Consider the following 15126-nt stretch of genomic DNA (forward strand, 5'->3'; position numbering starts at 1 on the left):
AGATAACGGCAACGATGCGGAGGACCCTGAAATGCAGAAATAAAGAGGTTATGATGCCATTGTATAAGGCCTTTATCAGGCCTCATATGGATTATTGTGCACAGATTTGGTCACCGGGTTTTCATGGTGGCGATATGTTAGAAAGGGTCCAGACACTCCTAATATCACCAATCACTCGGAGCTCTTTCATTTCCTCTCCTTAAAAGTTGATTTTCTTCAGTCCCACTCCCCAAACAGCGAAATCATCCTCCCGAGTGATTTCAATGTCCATAACACCGATTGGCTTTCCTCTTCCAGTCATACAGATCCTGCAGGCAGAGATACTGAAACATTTGCAGTCACTAATGACCTCACACAAATTGTTCAAAAACCAACCAGAATATCAGATAACTCAAACCACTCCCCCAAATACTCTAGATCTCTTCCTTACTAATGACCCCCCTCCAAATATGCAGTGAATGTAGTAAGCCCCCCTGGGTAATTCTGACCACAACTTAATGCTCATTTCCTCCCCCATGCAACAATGCCTACACAGTTACTCCCACACCAGAGTAGTTTGGAATTATAATAGTGCCAAATGGGACAGTCTCCAAGACTACTATGCTTCATTCCCATGATTAGACTACTGTTTCCGGTCTTCCAGTCCAGACATATACACCGAACACATCACCCAAAGTGATCCTCGCTGGCATGAAAGCATATATTCCCCACACTACTCAGACCTGCCGTCCCCTAACTAAACCCTGGTTCTCCAAAAAATGTGCCAAGGCTGTACAAATGAAAAATCAGGCATACCACAACTGGCTCAAATCAAGAACCCCATCCTTATTCAATGCCTACACTGAAGCCCGAAACAAATGCAAGAAAAATATCAATACTTCCAAAACAGATTTTGAACAGGCAAAAAGCAGGAAGCTTGCAGCCTGTCCAAACGGCAGCCGTGCCTTTTGTCCCTTGCCAAGGCAATTGGCCGTAACTTTTGCCCTACAATATTCCCACCTCTATCATACCTAGATGGCTCATTTGCAACATCACCCATAGAAAAAGCTAACCTCCTGGCATCACACTTTGCCTCCAATGCACACATAACTGTCAATGGCAAATGCCCTCCAGTCATTCCAACTGCCCAACATACAATGCCCCCTATATCCTTTTGCCAAAAAGACATCACAAACCTGCTGTCTAAATGAGACACAAAAAAGTCTCCTGGCCCAGACGGAATTCCTCCAATTATCCTGAAGGGCTGTGCATCTGAACTGACTCCTATCCTATGTCACCTGTACACACTCTCTTACCCCACTGGTATATATATCCCAAAACCTGGAAACTGGCCTATATTCAACCCATTCCTAAAAAGGAATGGGTTGAATATAGGCCAGTTTCACTTCAGTCCTATCTAAAGTAATGGAGAAAATTATCAACTCTCAACTCCTAATCTACCTTGAAGATACCCAGCTATTAAGCAACCACCAATACGGATGTTGCCAAAGCTGTTCAACAGGAGATCTACTCTCATACATCACCCATCACTGGACAAACGCTATGGAGAAATTCGGCGAATCCCAAGTAGTTGCACTTGATATCTCCAAAGCCTTTGATCAAGTCTGGCACAAAGGCTTACTAACCAAACTCCCATCATTTGGATTGCCTCACGACTTCTGCAGATGGATTGCCAGTTTCTTGTCTGTATGCACACTGTGTGTGATGGTAGATGGCTCTCTATCCTCTCACCATCCACTAATGCCAGGGTCCCTCAAGGCTGTTCTCTCACCGACCCTCTTCCTTCTATATATCAATGACCTACTTCAGTTGACTTCTAACCTAATACACAGTTTTGCAGATGACTGCACACTACATTCCTCCATTTCATTTGACAAACCCTACTCTACACAACTCACTTCAACCCACAGAACATCAACCACCACTGCCCTCAATTCCGACCTCCAAGCCATCCTCCGATGGGGATCAGACAACCTTGTCAACGTCAATGCTGGTAAAACCCAGTTCTGTCTTATTTCTCACAAAAAAAGAACTATTTTCCCCCAGCATTGTTTTCAATAACACTCAAATTCACAGACAAGACGAAATTTCTCTTCTCGGAATTATCTTGACATCAAGCCTCTCCTAGCCTAAACACATCATAACCATTGCATCCTCAGCCTCCAAAAAACTAGGTTTTCTCTTTCACTCAAGAAGCTACTTCACCTCTAAACAGCTGTTAACACTATACAAGTCAAAAACCCCCTCAGCTGCTCTCCCATCGGGAGTGGGGCTCCAAAAAGCTCCCTCAAAATGCTTGACTCAATACAGAGGAGAGCAATTAGACTAATGAATGGCGCCCATCCCTCACCAACTCACTCCCCCACTTTCACATAGATGCTTGGTCTCTGCAATCTGTATATTCTATAAATACTTTCATGGGAAAGGTTCATCTGAAACAGCATCAATAATTCCCCCACCCTGTACTAAGCCCATTGGAACATGTACAGCTGCCCCCCCCCCCAACATCCTTCTACAGTACACCTCGAAACCCACAAAACAAGTTTCTTCTCCTTCTCGTTCATCTCTGCTACTGCAGTACTGTGAAACAGTCATCCCCCTGACGTATTTCCCAAGGAATACAATATACAGGCGTTCAAATCAAATGTAAACAAGTTTCTCCTTTCACAACCCATCACCCATATACAACCTCCTGTATATGGGCCTAACATAAAAAAAAATTAAAAAAATTAAAAAAAAGGCAAGATTCAGGAGTTGTTATCAGGTTGACATGGAAGAGATTTTTCATAGAATGGGGGAAGGGGGGGAATAGAACTTCACGAGGTACTATTGACAAGTTGTGGCCCAAGGCTAAGGACATTAACAGTTGTTTTATAGAGTCCTTTTGACGAAAGGGTATCAATTTACAAAAAATGTCCCTTTTTTCTAAATTCCAAAAAGCATGACACCTAATATATTACAATCCCTTACCTGTGGAATGTCACAGCACAACCAGCATGTAGCTTTTCATTTAAATCCTAATGAAACCTTACAGGCATGATTATATGAATTATAATATTATTATTATTACGAAAGACCTCAAGGGAGGCAGGGCCTCATCGAGGCCCTGATCATCAAGGTCATATATCACCCATACCTTTTCTTGAATTCATTCACACATCTACACTCATCTTCAAAAGGCAATCTATTCCAGTCACACAAAACACACCCCTCTATGACAGAAATATCTCGCTTTATTTAGAAATATCCTGGTAGTAATGCAGTCTAGATCATTACCCTAGAAATTTTGAAATCTTCGTATCACGCAATGGTTTTCAAACACGTGTCTATCATAATGAACTTATGCCATTTATATTTTTGAGGCATCATAACAACAAATTTTTAGAACAGGATGCTCATAATACTGGAATGATGGTTTTTATTATGTCTATTTTCCCCTATCCAGAATTTTGTAACGATTTACTGTAATTTGCTTGAATGGAACCACATTTGTTTCCCAACGAATTTCAGTAAATCGAGAGAGAAAAAAAGGCCGTATCGCTGGTTGAATAATGTCTGAAATTATAATGAACAAACAATGCAATAAGAGATCAAAACAAGAAATGTGACTTGACTAAGAATAGCATAAAGCAACATATTATTCATAGTCAAATAACTCCAACTACTTTACATACTTAATCAAATCAAACATGGACACAACCAATCACACATAGAACAAACACCACGCCAGTATTACAATTTACGAAACGTTTACAGATTTAGGAACAGTTCCCGTAACTAAATCGCCTAACTTAGCCCATGAAAAAAAAAAATCTTGCGTTTCAATGAATTTCTTTCTTTTTTTTATTTTAGTCTATTCGCAAAAATTCGTTTCTAACCATGCAGGATTAGAAGCGCTTAACTCCAGGAAGTCACTATTATATAAAGATGATATCCATCTCTCTCTCTCTCTCTCTCTCTCTCTCTCTGTCTGTCTGGTACAATGGGAAAATGACAGTATACGAGCTCTTCGATTGTAAAATACCTGAGTTCTATTCTAGTCATGCAGGGGCACGCTAAGGGTATTTGCTGCCCAGGCGCAAATTTTATCGGCCACCCCTAATACTGCATTGTATAATCCAAATTAGATATTAGCTACATAAAATGCCGCCCTATCAATGTTGTCGCCCGGGTGCGGTGCACCCCTTACACCCTCGGGTTGGCGCCTGATCGTGACGCCTGAAATCCTTACATGGGCTCCTTCAATTGTGGATATGTTGTAGACCACATCATAGTGTTGTCTACAACTCATCTGTGATCCATTGTCAAGTCGTAACAATTTTTCTGTATGCGATAAACTTCAGATTAGCTGCGTACTAACTCGCCCAAATCCCTTAACACCAAATCCCACAAGTTAACAACACTCATTGTATAAACTGCATCATATTGCTTTCCTAACTTCAGAGTTTGAAACTCGGAATTTGAACTGAGGGTTAATTCCATATTCAGACCCCCTATGCAGCCTAGCTTATTTAAACTAGGCTGCATAGGGGGTCTGAATTGGCCTACATACACTGGACACCAGTGTATGTAGGCTAATAAGAGGCCTACATACACTGGTGTCCAAAATCTAAGGATGAACACTATCTCTAAATATTGCAACCGCAAATTCAGACGAATGAACTTGAGGAAATTTGTAAAACTGGCGATTTCGAGGAGAAAGCGGATTCAAATTTTTTAATGGCGCACAAATAAGTCACGTGAAAGCACGCAACAGGATAAAAGGCAAAAGGCTGTGCTAAGGGAACTATGATTAAAGAATAATAATGAATAACGTTACAAACCTGGATGTCACGTAATGTCTCAAAGACATCATCTAGGATTTCACTCAAGGAAGAGTTTTTCGAAAGATTGAAGAAGGCCGCAGTGTTACTGATATTGCCAGTGTGGAAACTCACGTAGCGTTGTGTCAAGGCTCTGGGCAGCGTTTCAAACCAATGGAATGTCTTTCAGACGTGTGCTTAGGGGTCGCCTTCGCTCTACCACGTTGAATGAAGACAGAGTTTAGGTTATAACAGAAAAATGTAATCGACGCACCAGAGCAGGTCACACTACAAGTCGGCTCCATTCAAGCACAGGTACACGGATATTTCGACAAACTGTGGCAAGATCTCTGCTAAAAAATAGGCCTATAGGTCCGAAGGACTGTAGTCTATGTCCCTAGCTCATCGTAGAGTACGTTTTCAGTGGTATTGTATCCATGAAAACAAAACAAGACAGAAGGCTAATATAAATTTTACATGTGAGAGTAGTTTTAGTCTTTCCTCGATTCTAGTTAACATTTGATTTGGAGTGAAAGTGTATTAAATCGTGAAAACACATTAAATCCCCTTGAAATCCCCCTCAGAAAACATACAAGGCCTTATCCTTGTTCTTAAGGAGGAGTGAACAGTTTGCTTCAAGAACTACTGAATCAATTGGTGCTAGCATGGTACGACTTTGAAAGAGCTGCATCGCAGTACTGGGCGGACAAATTCCAAATGAAATGTCTCTGCATAATTTTCTGTAAGTACTGTACATTAATATATATATATATATATATATATATCCTTCCCATAAGTAATATGCTGATATCTGTCAGATTGACAATTCCCAATCCAATACCTTAAATCTGTTCTATACCATTAGCTGTTCCAGTTCAGTTAATAGCTGGTCGTGTATCAATCAATCAAATGTGTTTGCTAAATCTAAAGCATACCACAGAGTGTGGATAACTTCCCTGTCGGTTGAACTTGGATCTTGTAATATGTAAATAGCTTGATACACGACTTCCTTCTAAAAACTTGTTTAAAGTAATAAATGCTGCTATTATCAATCCAGACTTGGATATCAAACCTTCAAACATCATCCTCTCAAACTGTTTAAACACAATTCCAGAGGTATTTAAAGTGTTTCACTAATTCACACACACACACACACACACACACACACACACACACACACACACACACACACACACACACACACACACACACACACACACACACACTTGGTCGCTCGAAGTTTGACTTAAATTCAAGTCTAGTCACCGACTGGAAGAACTTTTTCTAAGCCTTTCTTCGACCGATTCCCGAGTTAGTCGATCTCTGGCACGAGCAATCGGGTTTTTCACCACGTAAACTCAAGAAAATCGACCGCAGTACCCATATTATTTCAGACAGTGCCATATCTTGTTAGAGTTAGGTACCAAGAAATGGCAGCACTTGTTTGGCAGCCTCTTCATCGATGGCTGGTACAATTAGTGATAGACATGGGGAAGCTATCTCTGATTGGCTACTGGTGGAGATTGAACTGCCCACTCAGTATCCAAAAGCTAGATAGGGTATAAAGGCCTCGCCTAATCCCTATAAGGGAATAAAAGCCGTTAGCTGATATTTTTTTTTTACTTCCTTTATCAGGAGAGACAATTTTACCATCTTCTCACAACATTGAGAATCACTCCATTAAAAACGGTATGTCTTGCATTTGTCAGTGGAACATTCCCTTACTACATGAAGTGATTCTCCCAACTGCCTTGGAAACGAAGCATGTTTACTAATATTATTTACCTCACCATCAATCCCTTCTTCTCCAATGCTTCTGCATTTCAGACCAGAATGAATGAAGTTAAGAGTATCAAATACTTTAATGAACTATTCATTAAACAATTAAACCCATCGACATTGCTCTTTTCATCAACCAACTATCTTACCAAAACAATTCTTTTTTTTACTGGGTTCATACTGAAAGAGAGAGAGTTCGTGTTTTTTTATCTGAGTGTCATATTTCTGCTGACCACTGTTGTTGCCCTCATGAGATGTGTAAGTTCTTCTCCTTTAGACCTAAAGGAGATTCACCTAATCCCTTTTGAAGATCTGAAAAGAAGTTAGCACCCATAAGAATCACCAGTCTTAAGTTCTATATACAACCAACCATCACAGCAGAGTTCTAAAATTGTTCAAAACCACTTTTAAGTTAGTGAGTGTGCGCATGAGATGATTATGTAATGGTCACGTTCATCAAATGGAGAGAGATCCAATTCCCCATTTGCGGCAATGTCCTGTAAAGAAATCAACAAGGCTAAGGAAATGAAGTCCCTAAAGGAGATACACCTACTCACAATGTCAATCATTTAACTGATAAATAACCTGAAATATTAGTAAATTAAAGCTTTTCAGGCGAGATAGAGCTTGAGAGTACGGCAGGCAATTGTTGCCACCTCATAGTGCTAAATCCAAATCCACTTATAGTAATGATTACAACAGTGTGAGATCTACAGTCCATTATCGAGATTAGGGATTGAAAATCTGCGCTTCTGGGTGGCAAAATCCCACTTACATGCGTCAAACGGAGAGTATCTCGGAAAATGGTCGAAGGCAACTAGAATCGAACTTACAAATATCTGATTATTAATGGTTTATCGCTATGGATGCAAACGTCATTTCCACATGGTGGCTACAAAGACATTTTTATCTACGAAAGATTAAATACGAAATATTAAAGATATTAATGACTGCTAAGAAGAGACATAGCACAGAGCAATGCAGTACGAGACACGTCGGAAAGACAATGATAGAAATTTATGATGTATCCAGGTTGGCTAACGGAACATAGGAATGATAGGAGTAATACTCTGTAATCTTTTCTTCAGTGCCTGCTCTAGGGGCTCTGGTGCCCCGATGCAAATTTAAGTTGAGCGCCCTTTACCGTTTTTAAAAAATGTAGTTAAAATTTAAATGTTACAAACTCAAAACACATATATTTTTATGTAACACTGTACAGTTCGAAATATAGATATATTAACAGCACAGTAAAAATCGCAAAACATGCAAAAATGCAAACAGAATTACACATACATAAGTTGCCGATTATTGGGTTGTAAGCTATTTTAACTAGAGATGTACAAACCAGAAAAATTGCACAATGATAAGAATAATTTAATTTTCAGTGGAAAAAGAAATGTATGAAAACGTTAAATTATTTAAAAGTTTACTTTTCTTGATTTTATGGAAACAAATCATCCAAAATTTAACTTGTTTCTAGTTTCTCGCAGATATCACCTTCTATTGCGATCATTGATAGTCCAACCAGTCTTTCCTGTGGAAATACCAGATCTTAGATATGTTTTAATTAGTTCCCGTCTTCAAAATGATCGTTCACCCACTTCCTACTGAAACTGGAAGTGTCAAAAATAATCGAGGCGAAATTATTAAAATAATAAAGCTGCTATCAAAATTATTTGCAATATTTTCAGTGGGTCTAAGCTGTCATTATGTATGATATCCTTTAGAATTTGTATTTCATTATACAATTAGGTGACACAAATATCCTTTTCTTCACCATCAGTTAGCCCAACTTGTAAATCATCACAGTATTTTCTTAAGCTGTCCTCATCTATATGAGAAATTTCCTTGAAACAGGATAAAAACTGAAATATGTTAAAGTGACTGTCAATGGATCAAACCTTTCCACCAAAGAGTACTGTTCACAATTGGAAACAACTTAGCACTTAGTCCGAACACTTATAACAGAACAATCTTTTCTTACGTCTGCGTAATGTATTGCTTTTGAACTCAGAAGAAATTTCTTAATTTAATGCTAACTCTTTTGCCGATCCAAGTACAGCATTAAATTTTCCACCGATCTCAATGCTTCAGTAAAGTCGATTACATTATTTAAGGTGTTTATAGACTTAAATTTGTGCTTGGATTTTGAAGCATTTTACACAATACATTGATCATGCACAAAATTCGGTAGAATTTTGTGCAGGACACATATAAGTGAACACAAAAATCAATAATCGTTAATTTTCAAAGTTCCCGAGTTAGTCGATCTCTGGCACGGGCAAGCAGGTTTTTCCTCCCGGAAACTCGGGTTTTTCGTCCTGTAAACTCAAAAAAATCGACCGTAGAACCCACATTATTTCAGACATTAAATATATTGTGTTAGGGTTAGGGACCACGAGATGGCGGCACATTTGAGCCGTCTCTCTTCACTGCGTATCGCTTAATTAGTGATAGCTTTGGGCCATCTGTCTCTGATTGGGTACCAGTGGAGATTGAACTGCCCACTCAGTCTCCAAAAGTTAGATAGGGCTAAATGGCCTCGCCTACTCCGTATACGGGAATAAAAAGGCGTTAGCTGATTTTTTTTTTTTATGTTTTGGTTTCATATTTTGTATTATTGTCGATTTGAATATTATCATAAATTTCCACAAATCTCCACAATAAATTTCCACAAGTCAAATCTCCAGTATTATATCAAAGTGAACGAAGAGCATCAAGCTTCGCTTCTCATTTAGCATTTGAAAAAGTTTTATGTGCAATTTTGTAGTTTTTCAGTACATCCTGTCGTTTAGTAAAAAAAAAAAAAAAAATCAGCTGACGCCTTTTTGTTCCAGTATAGGGAGTAATTATAATTATAATAATTATATTATATTGTATTATAATTATAATAATTAAAATAATAATTATAATAATTAAAATAATAATTATAATAATATTATAATTATAATCGTCCAGATAAAGCTTCCTCCCGTCATGACGGGAGGAACTTTTATCTGGATGATTTTCAATCGAAGGTGAGTTAGCCGATCTCATACGGAGCTAGCAGGGTTTTTCTCCCGGAAACTCGGGTTTTTCATCCCGAATACAGACAAATCGGCCCTTCAGAACACACACAATTTACAAGCAAAAAATACTAGTGGTGGTGGTGGGCGGTAGATGGCGTTGATGGAGATGATTCATAGTAGAGGTTTGGTGCAGTAGTTGAGACAGCTGTAGGTGTTCTCCCGCGATGAGTCTTCGGACTCCTTGGAGGTGTTAGGAATAATGATAATATTATTATTAATAATTCAGTCACATATTCTCCAATTTATGCAACAGTCTACCATGCTGTATTCTGTCAAAAGCCTTAGCAAAATCGAAAAATGTTATGGTTATCCGTTTCCCTTGTCTAGTTCAATGGTAACGTTGCTATAGAATGTTACTATTTTGTATAACATTCTATAACAATGTTATAGAATGTTACCAGTTGCGAAAACATCACCTTCCCTTAATAAATCCATGTTGCTCATTGGAAAGTAGAGATTCACTGTCATCCGATTTCTGATTCCGAGCCCTAACCAACTTTTCCAAAATCTTCACCACCATCACTCCTGAGATACTAATTGTTCGATGGATGGGTACATCAGTCCTTGCACACCCTTGTGCAAGAGGATTTCCATACATTTTTTCCTCTCTTGTAGAATCTTCTCTATTCTGAGATTCAAATTATATAGCATAGTTAAAGGAAAAGGCAATTCAGCTGAACATTCTTTTACCACACGTGCTGATATCCCATCAGTCCGTATTGATAAATTGTTATTCAGCTTGTGCAACGGCTCTAATACCTCGTCCTCATACACATGAGTTTATTCTTTCAGTGAAGAGTTTGCAGTAAACTCCATGTTGCATACGCCAGGTTGGTAATGTTTAGCAAAATTGTTACTTATTAATTGAACAATAACTTCTGCATCAGTAACTGCATATCATCTGTATTTCATCTGTATTCATTAGGGTTAATCTTTCATATTCATTCTGTGTTTTACTTACGTCATAACGATAGAATTCATTTGGGTTGCTTTTAACTTGCAGAGACAGTTTCTTTTGGGATTCAGACTTAGCTTTCAATAAAACAGTTCTGGCTTCTCTGACCTGTTGACTATATAATTATCTTAACTGACACCATGCTAGATACACACGGTATTCCTTACCACATCATCATATTCTTACGTATCTCTAGCTTAGATTACACATTCATTTGTCTCCTATCCTGTTTATTCTTCGAACTCTGGACATATTGTGTTATCTCCTCATTTAAGTATTTTTTTTTTCAACACTTCTCACGCACTGTCGACATCCTTCCCATCCAGCAACTGATACATGGTACAGAACCAAGCGTACTCCTCAGGTACGCTTGGTTCTTACTAACTTTTTAATAATTTCCTACTTTGTAGTTCGCCAAGTGACCTTTTCTGAATGAAGAATTTCTTAATTTGGCCACCTCCCAAGTGAGTAGCAACTGGAGGCAGAATAGTGACGTCGTTCACTGAAACCTTTTCTGAAACTATAATCCGATCTAACACTCCTTGACATCGATTTCTTTCTGTCACATGTTGCTAGCGGAAGTTGCCTTGCAACAACTCAGCAAATTCAGTTTCATTCTTCTCATGCGATTCGACGTTCGGAATTAAAGTCCCCCATTATGATAAGTCAACTTCATTCATTTGACTAATCATAAAAGTTTTAAGTTATATTAATTATCATAGTGTACGTTAACCGTATTACTGTTCACCTTAACAAGAGGTGCTATGGTAACGAATACACCGAAGGCATACAAATCACACACTTTCCATGCAGTACATGAATATTTATGCTTATCAATGTGTGTTAAATTACTCGTAACAATTTACGTCGTTTTTTTTTTTTTTTTTCAGATCTAACCATGTCGCTGTTAATATGGATAAAATACATCACTCCTCTACACTTCGTATCCATCATATATTTCAATGTAATATCAATGGCATTACAATTTTAATATGCACTTCGCATCCATCATAACCTGAACGGCATATATACGTCTTGGCCGGTTGGGTGGTTCTTTGTCAATTGAATGGCTTGTGTTTCTTTAGTTTCATTCGGTGAGTTAACATCTGCTCTCAGTGTTGTATACTGAGAGTGACGTTTTTTGCTTCATCTACCATTCCATTGACCAATAGAAATTGAATGGACATTTCATATTGAACAAATTCGCAGTTATTCATATTAAAAAAAAACAAAAATAAAGCGCGAAAGTATAAACAGTTTATTGTTTCACTTACAACTGGTTTCTGAGAAGCGATCACTGCTACAATGGAATCGGGAAAGTGTTTGTATTCGTTTTGTCAAAAACATTTCATGAAACACATTCTATGTAGAAAAGCCAATTCTTCATGGAAGGTTTGTATCGTGGTAACACTGATAATTACTGGCCACACATTCCGCAATAATGATCTGAAGTCCATACACCAACTGCTTGGTATTTGGACTACAAATCAGCCACCCACCTGCGGTTCCCCTGACGTCGTGTATAGATCGTGCAATACACTCCGCGAGCACCTCGCCATCATCCTCACCCCACTACCTCAAAGCGGAGATGCACGTGCCCCCTCTCTCACTACCTCTTTCTGTACACTTCGTCTCCCAATGTAGGACCCATAAGAGGATGAACCACCATTGCAGGCTACTTGTGCCCTTCTACAGCCTTACTACTCTCAGCAACCCAAGGATTAATATCAACTTAAAAGTACGCGCCATTGAATTCGAGCATGTAGTGTCACTTAGCAGCACCGAATTTCTTCATGGAGTGTTATTTAGAGCACTCTTTTGATTATGATGCAATAATTGTTGCTACAAGTTTCTCTGTTCAACAATTAAATTTCCAGTGAAATTTCGATTTACCAGAAATCGAAACTTTTCATACTTTCATTGTGATGTCACTTTGGCTTTTTTGCGTACTGTAATAATACTTCTTGTGGACTGGAATTTTTCTGATGGGATGGGATCTACACTTTTAATTTACAGCTGGACCTTTTATAAAATGCTAATATAAAAATCCAGTCTTTGAACACCCTAGCTTTACTTCATAATTTCTAAGATGCAGATACCAGAATTATATAATTCAAAGTTTCAATATAATTGCTAACACTATAATGTTGCACATGATTTTAGGAGGAATAATGTTTACCAGACTGACATAGAAGCATCGATAATTAGAAGTCCATACATATGGATTGAAGTATCGGAGAGAAAGAGATTTATTAACCAAATCACTTTCCTCTGGATAGTGTGATTTATATAATAATAATAATAATAATAATAATAATAATAATAATAATAATAATAATAATAATAATAATAATAATAATAATAATAATAATAATAATAATAATAATAATAATAATAATATAACACTTTTTATTCCCTGATTGGGAGTAGGCTAGGCCTTTAACCCATAACCAGCTTTTGGAAGCTGAGTGGGTAGTTCAATCTCCACCGTTAGCCAATCAGAGATAGCTAGTTCATGTTTAATGACCAATTATAGGCAGCCACCAATGAAGAGACCAGCACACAAGTGCTGCCATCTCTTGGTACCTAACCCTGAGTGGATATGTTGCTGTCTGAAATAATGTGGGTTCTACGGTCGATTTTCTTGGATTTCCGGGAGAAAATATCCGCTTTCCTGCTACAGAGATCCATTACCTCTGAAACTGGTCGAAGAAAGACTTAGAAAATGTTCCTTCAGTTGGCGACTAGATGAACTTATAAATCTATATTCGTGCGGCCTACGTAGATGATGAAAGCGCGATTTCCACTGAGCTACACGGGAATTTAAGTGATTTACATATCATATAAAGAGGAATGCTGATAGAACAGAGTCCTATGGTACTACTGCATTGCTGAAATGAGTCGAAAAAACAGCGTCATTCGCCATGATTGCAGTGAATGGTCAAAGAGAAATCTCCTTATCTAAGTACAGAAGGAGGAAAGCAGATATATTAGAAGAAATTAGATTCATGCAACAACGTCCATGAAGTATGGAGTAATTACTTTGAAAAATTGCTAAATAAAACAATCAGTGACAGCACAGTGAATAAAAATACACTGACCAGGCATGCAATCAGGAATACATATCCAAACTTGAAGTAGAAAAAGCCAACAAAAGACTGAAATGTGAAAAAACAGCTGCAGTAGATCATATTCGAACAGAAATTATTATTATTATTATTATTATTATTATTATTATTATTATTATTATTATTATTATTATTATTATTATTATTATTATTTGACACCTCCAGGGAGTCCAAAGATTCATCGAGGGAGAGTGTGCCAACAGCATCGAACGACGATTAGTCCCCTTCCAACTAGTAACAATGCTGAAGTATGGAGGTATAAAAGTGTTATAGTGGTTGCACTGCATAGTTCAGAAGGCCTGGACAGAGGAACGAATTCCAGATGATTGGAGCAAGGCTGCCATAGTGCCCATGTATAAAAAGGGAAATAAAACTGAATGTGAGAATTACAGATGTATTTCATTACTTAATGTTCCTAAAAAGATTTATGCAGGTATACTTGAGAGAAGGATTGTGGAAGAGGGAGCTTAGTGCAGAACAAGTTGCAGTAAGAGCAAATAGAGGCTGTCAGGATCAGATTTTCACTTTACGACAAATAGTTGAGAAATCATGGGAATATAACAAAAATCTGTATTTAAGTTTTGCGGATCTGGAAAAGGCATATGACAAGGCCAAGAGAGAAGCTATTGAAAACACTAGAGAGGTATGGTGTAAATGAAGCATTATACCAAGTAATACTTATTATTATTATTATTCCTGACACCTCCAAGGAGTCCGAGGACTCATCGTGGGAGGACACCTACAACCGTCTCAACTGATACAACTGTCTCAACCACTACACCGAACCTCTACTACGAATCGTCTCCATCAACACCATCTACCGCCCATTTCCACCACCACCAAAACTGGTATTCTGTCTGTAAATTGCGTATGTTCTGAAGGGCCGATTTGTCTGTATGCGGGATGAAAAACCAGAGTTTCCGGGTGAAAAAACCCTGCTACCCCCGTATGAGATAGGCTAACTCACCTTCGATTGAAATCGTCCAGATAAAGATTCCTCCCGTCGCGACGAGAATCGAACTTAGGCATATTCCAATCGAAGGGCGTAATGTACTGTCGTTCTTCCAATTGCGCTACGGAGGCGCTTACTCTTACTTAGTCTTTGAGCTGTAAGGGAGAAGTTAAAATAGAAGGAAGTACAGGAAGGTGGTTTAATGTTAAATCTGGTGTCAAACAAAGATGTATGTTATCCCCTCTGTTATTTATTTTATTATATGGATCACATTATGAAGGAAAGTGGTATTAATCTGATATCAAAATTAAGTATCTTAATCTGGGCTCTTTGCTTTATGCAGATGATGTTATACTTCTAAATAAATCCGCTACATGTCTGCAAGATTCCGCGACTAAATTGAATAACTGTTGTAATATATATGGTATGAAGGTCAGCAATA

At 38.1% G+C, this 15126-nt stretch overlaps 1 protein-coding gene across 1 annotated transcript in view; it reads right to left on the reverse strand.

The window, feature by feature from the left end:
- Tcs3 (Probable tRNA N6-adenosine threonylcarbamoyltransferase Tcs3) overlaps nt 1–3735 on the reverse strand; it is a 142813-nt gene extending 139078 nt beyond the window's left edge. Inside the window, exon 1 of the mRNA XM_090398354.1 lies at nt 3675–3735. Coding sequence (XP_090254480.1) covers nt 3675–3691 — 17 coding nt within the window. The 5' untranslated portion in view covers nt 3692–3735. The remainder of the gene's footprint in view (nt 1–3674) is intronic.
- Nucleotides 3736–15126: the final 11391 nt, after the last annotated feature.

This window comes from Typopeltis vanoorti, chromosome 9 (genome assembly GCF_054136105.1).
Source record: "Typopeltis vanoorti isolate ZY-2024b chromosome 9, IOZ_Tvanoo_1.0, whole genome shotgun sequence".
NCBI lineage: Eukaryota > Metazoa > Arthropoda > Arachnida > Uropygi > Thelyphonidae > Typopeltis > Typopeltis vanoorti.